The 6,056-nt window shown below is 37.5% G+C and overlaps 1 protein-coding gene across 1 annotated transcript in view; it reads left to right on the top strand.

Moving 5' to 3' along the window:
* The window catches only part of LOC107571756 (uncharacterized), a 31,185-nt gene that overhangs the window by 20,595 nt on the left and 4,534 nt on the right, over nucleotides 1–6,056 (top strand). Inside the window, exons 12-13 of the mRNA XM_016258118.1 lie at nucleotides 645–862; nucleotides 2,968–3,107. Coding sequence (XP_016113604.1) covers nucleotides 645–862; nucleotides 2,968–3,107 — 358 coding nt within the window. The remainder of the gene's footprint in view (nucleotides 1–644; nucleotides 863–2,967; nucleotides 3,108–6,056) is intronic.

Below are 6,056 nucleotides of genomic sequence, written 5' to 3'. Positions count from 1 at the left end.
TTCCTACCGTAAATATATCAAAACTTAATGTTTGATTAGTAATATGCATTGCTAAGAACTTCATTTGAACAACTTTAAAGATGATTTTCTCAATATTTAGATTTTTTTGCACCCTCAGATTCCAGATTTTCAAATAGTTGCATCTCAGCCAAATATTGTCCTATCCTAACAAACCGTACACCAATGGAAAGATGTATTCAGCTTCCAGATGATGCATACATCCCAATTTTAAAAAATTGACCCTTATGACTGGTTTTGTGCTCCAGGGTCACATTATTATCCTCTCATGCAGTTATAAATGCTGCGTTTTGACTGAACCACTTCTATATTCCTTCTTTCTTTACTGCAAAACATTTGCTCTGTCTAAATGCGCTTAAATCTGCACTTACGATGCGTTCCTGTCACGTATCACACATGCGCACTTCAATAAGCCGACAGAAAGCAGGTTATTGCGTTTACATGCCACGCGAAATCCGAGTAAGAATGTGTCGACCAGTTTATACTTATGCCGTTTACTCCAATAAAAGAAAACATGCATTTTCGGCTTATTAAGCATAACCAGCTTAAGAACGTGCATGTAAACACGCTCAGTGTTTCTGCATTAGGATAAATGGCTGAAGGAATCTTGTGTGTGTCTGTCTCAGTCTGCAGAAGATCTGCCCTCGCTGTTGCACTCTTGGAGGGGCCACGAGAGGGCGATAGTGAGCAGCGAGCTGCTGGCGTACGAGTCTCAACTCTTCGTTCTGAGCATCTCGGTGGACCGCAGGGCCTGTCTCTGGACCCCTCAGGGAAGTTGTGTGGGCTGTTTTGGACAGGAACAGCAGTGGGATTTGAGCAACCCGGACACTTATCAAACCAACAGGTATAATTGCGCATACGGTTGAGTGAGCAAAATCTTCTCTTCCTCTGACCTTTTAATTCTCTTGTGAAGGAGACACTTGGCCCCATGTGTTCAAAGGCTGACCTTTGCCCTGGCTACCATCTCTCTGCGCAAGTTTCAAAAGAAAGACTTCCAATGACAAATTGATTCTTAAAAGGTGCATTTACTTACAAGGGTCAGGTGACCTGTTTTCACAATGCCAAATACTAAAATCTCTGCAATAACTACAACACATCCAGGCCTAACTACAGGGGAGTGTACACTCAGGATGTGACTTTTATACAGATTTATGTATTTTCCGACATAAAAAAGTACGACCTTCGTGAACTGAGGTAAAATCAGCTGTGCACAAACTATGGCCACTCATGCAACACGCACAACCATCTTTAGAAATATGTAAAAAGAGTCCATTTGTTATTCTGTTTTCAACAAAAGAGAAGCTTTAATGTTTTCCACCAAATAAAAGCATTATGGTTTAAAGGTAGTGTAGTGTTTCGAAGAGGCTAGGAAGAGCGAGCTAGCTTTGAAAGCATAAGATCCCACCCTCCCTGCAAATCACTCTCCAAAGCCACGCCTCCTCCAAAACAAAGATGTATTTTCAAATAAATTTAAGTTGAAATAGTTTTTGAAATAAGTTTTTGATATATTTATTTAAAAAAATTAAGTTGAAATAAGTTTAGAAATAAGTTTTTGATTTATTTTGAAATAACATTTAAGTTGAAATAGGTTTTGAAATAAGTTTTTGATTTATTTATTAAAAAAAATAAGTTGAAATAAGTTTAGAAATAAGTTTTTGATTTATTTTGAAATAATATTGAAGTTGAAATAGGTTTTGAAATAAGTTTTACGTATTAATCAATGAAATATATTATCTTGTTTTAAGGATGTTTAGGTATTTTTACTGGTAAACAAAACAAGACAAAATACTGATTCATAAAATAATTTTTATATCCTTGATTACCTGCTAAATGCACCTGAGTTGTGCCATTAGTTCTGCTACTAGTTCTCCAGAAGAGCAAGACTGTCGGTATTCAGCCCACACTAAAAGCTCAGACTCACATAACAACTGCTGTGTCTGTAGAATATCTGATCAGTGTCCACATATGGCTGAGAGGCTTTAACAAATAAACCTCCAGCGGGAAAGTTGTCAGTGGTCAGATATATCTGCCGTTTCAGCATTTGGCAGAAACGGCAGTGGCTTATTTCACTATATTCCTCACACAGATGACATTAGAAGACATTGGAGTCATTTTTAGAGTCTTTTTGTTCCTACATCACAAACCCATAAAATCCCAAAAATGAATTGTGTCTCAGATTATTTTACTTAATTAAACAGGTTGGTGCACACATTTAATGATGACTTACTACTGCTTATTAGCAAAGCAAGGCACGTTTATTCAATACAGTATATATTGAAATTGGTTGATATGGTAGATAGGCTCACGTATTGAAAATGTACTAATATATGTATGAGTGGACTCTTATTTTGAAATGTCTTTGCTGTACTGTTTTTAGCTGCACATTAAAACAGATGAGGAAGATAAAACTGTTCTACAACATATCACATAAAATATGATATAAAAACCATAAACTAAACACTGTCAAAATTCATCAGCAGCAGATCCTAAGCAATCCGTTTGGCATGAATGCGTGAACAGTGCCAGTTTTAGACTTTGAACATGCAGAGCTCACGTTTATTTCATTAAACACTACTTCTGAAGCTTAAGGGTCACATTAGGCCACATCAAGATTACTGTTGTTTCCATTCTCAATTTTAAAACCTCTCAAAATGATCATTAAAGACTTTTAATGACCTTAAAGTTGATCAAACTTAATTTTAAGACTGCTTTCTCTGCTTTCATTTGATGAAAACAGCAGCACAGAGATTAAAAGTGATTGCTAAACTTTGTCCTTTTGTGTTGTTCAAAGGGAGAGTAAATACAAAAAGATACAAAATTGTCATGTTTTTGTAGCCTTTGCTACATGTGTGTTTGTGCCACTGAGATGCATTGATTCATTTGATAGCATTATGCGACTGCGTGTCATGACGTGCATGTGCACAGATGATACATTAATGTCCCCCACAGAGAACCTACCAGTCCAATCAAAGAGGAGGAGAGGACAGAGGACAGCCAATCACGTGTCGGCGCTGGGAGTTTCATCTGCTGGGGTGAAAGTTCAGAGGTCACTGGGACAAGCCTTAGTGCGGGTGATAGTCAACAAACAGGTGAACTGAAACTCTCACACACACAAACCATGCGTTCCTTTAGCGAACAGTATGACCCCTGATATTTACACTTAATGTGTTCACATGCACAGTAAGATTTTTTAAAGAAGTCTCTTCTGCTCAACAAGCCTGCATTTATTTGATCCAAAATACAGCAAAAGCAGTAAAATTGTGAAATATTTTTACTATTTAAAATAACTGTTTTCTATGTGAATCTCTGTTAAAGTGTAATGTATTTCTGTGATGCGCAGCTGTATTTTCAGCATCATTCCTCCAGTCTTCAGTGTCACATGATCTTCAGAAATCAGTATAATATGCTGATCTGCTGCTCGAGAAACATTTCTGATTATTATCAATGTTGAAACTAGTTGATCAATTTTTTTTTCAGGATTCTTTGATGAATAGAAAGATCTAAAGATCAGCATTTATCTGAAATAAAAAGCTTTTGTAACATTATACACTATACCATTCAAAACCTTGGAGTATAATTTTTATTTAAGAAATTAATACTTGTATTTAGCAAGAATGCTTTAAATTGATCAAAAGTGATGATAAAGACATGTATAATGTTACAAAAGATTTCGATTTCAGATAAATGCCGTTCTTCTGAACTTTCTATTCATCAGAGAAGCCTGAAGAAATCTACTCCGCTGTTTTCAACATAATAATAATAATCAGAAATGTTTCTTGAGCAGCAGATCAGCATATTATACTGATTTATGAAGATCATGTGACGCTGACACTCACTCACTCACCCACACACACACACACACACACACACTCACTCACTCACTCACTCACACACACACACACACACACACTCACTCACTCAGATGGGTTTTCTCTGTAAATTGTTCAAGCGAACGCCTGGCTGGAAATGAAATGAGAAATGCATGACGGAGGAGGGTGAGTTTATGGTGAAAGAGTGCCAGGATGGGCTACTGACTGTAACGGCACGTTTAAGGGAGCGAGACATTGTTACGGCTACCACATCACACAAGTCAGACATTTCACAGTGGAAAAAGAGCTTTAAGCATTTAAAATCCTCACTTAATTAAACAAGAAGCAGTTGACAGTAGCTATGTTGCTATTCAAACACACACACACACACACACACACACACACACACACAGACTGAGATTGTGCTGATCTTCTGTTTGGCAGTTTCTCCAGATTCAGACTCTCGTGTGAAAGCCGCTTCAGAGAAACTGACGCCTGCTGCGACGGACAAAAAACAGCCCACAGATGGCAAATAACTGACTAAACTACTGTTAGTGCTGTTTTCTATGTGAATCTCTGTTAAAGTGTAATGTATTTCTGTGATGCGCAGCTGTATTTTCAGCATCATTCCTCCAGTCTTCAGTGTCACATGATCTTCAGAAATCAGTATAATATGCTGATCTGCTGCTCGAGAAACATTTCTGATTATTATCAATGTTGAAAACAGTTGATCAATTTTTTTTTCAGGATTCTTTGATGAATAGAAAGATCTAAAGATCAGCATTTATCTGAAATAAAAAGCTTTTGTAACATTATACACTATACCATTCAAAAGTTTGGAGTATAATTTTTATTTAAGAAATTAATACTTGTATTTAGCAAGAATGCTTTAAATTGATCAAAAGTGATGATAAAGACATGTATAATGTTACAAAAGATTTCGATTTCAGATAAATGCCGTTCTTCTGAACTTTCTATTCATCAGAGAAGCCTGAAGAAATCTACTCCGCTGTTTTCAACATAATAATAATAATCAGAAATGTTTCTTGAGCAGCAGATCAGCATATTATACTGATTTATGAAGATCATGTGACGCTGAAGACTGGAGGAAGGATGCTGAAAATACAGCTGCGCATCACAGAAATACATTACGGTTTAACACATACTCACACAGAAAACAGCTGTTTTAAATTGTAATAATATTTCACATTTTTTACTGTATTTTTAATCAAATAAATGCAGCCTTGGTGAGACCTCTTTCGAAAGCATTAGAAAATCTTGATCAGTACATTTGCACTCACTTCTCACCTTAATAACAACCCAAAAAACAAAACCGTGCAACAGAGCGGCATTACTTGAAAAGCCATGATTGTATTGACTCTGGACTGAAGAGTGAGCGTTCGGCGCAGAGCTACAGGATCGAGCAGTGATCTTAGCTCACTTCCCTCAGCTCCTCATCACGCCAAAACAAGCGATGAACTGAGCCTCCCGACTGAGCTGGGTGTGTTCCTCGGTTCCTGCAGCTGTCTAGACGCTCGTCGTCTGAGAATTAGACGTCTGCTGAAGCTCAGACTTCCTCCAGTATCTTCTTGATCTTTCAGAGCAGCTGCTCAGGGGATTCTGGGACATCATGTAGAAATTCTAATTCTAATTCAAACTTCGCTCTTTACGTTCTTATAAATGTAACCGTTTCGTTTATCAAAATCACTTTAAAATGAATTTTCTCATCATGTAAACAATGAAAGTATCATTAACCAAGCATTTCAATGTTTAAAATGTTTTCCATCTTTTTCCAATCTAATCAAATATTATTCTCACAGAGTTTTTGGCAGAAAGTGTGATCCACTCTAAAGCTCATTCTGTCAAAAATGGCCCATTTAGACAAGAAGATATATATGTATGTATGTATGTACAGTATTCACACACACACACACACACACACACACACACACACACACACACACACACACACACACACTCACTCACTCACTCACTCACTCACTCACTCACTCACTCACTCACTCACTCACTCACTCACTCACTCACTCACTCACTCACTCACTCACTCACTCACTCACTCACTCACTCACTCACTCACTCACTCACTCACTCACTCACTCACTCACTCACTCACTCACTCACTCACTCACTCACTCACTCACTCACTCACTCACTCACTCACTCACTCACTCACTCACTCACTCACTCACTCACTCACTCACACACACA

The sequence above is a fragment of the Sinocyclocheilus grahami genome, unplaced genomic scaffold (assembly GCF_001515645.1).
Source record: "Sinocyclocheilus grahami isolate Dianchi unplaced genomic scaffold, SAMN03320097.WGS_v1.1 scaffold1648.1, whole genome shotgun sequence".
NCBI classification, from domain to species: Eukaryota; Metazoa; Chordata; class Actinopteri; order Cypriniformes; family Cyprinidae; genus Sinocyclocheilus; species Sinocyclocheilus grahami.
Note: the sequence above shows the minus strand (reverse complement) of the source record. Positions and strands in the feature narration are given on the sequence as shown.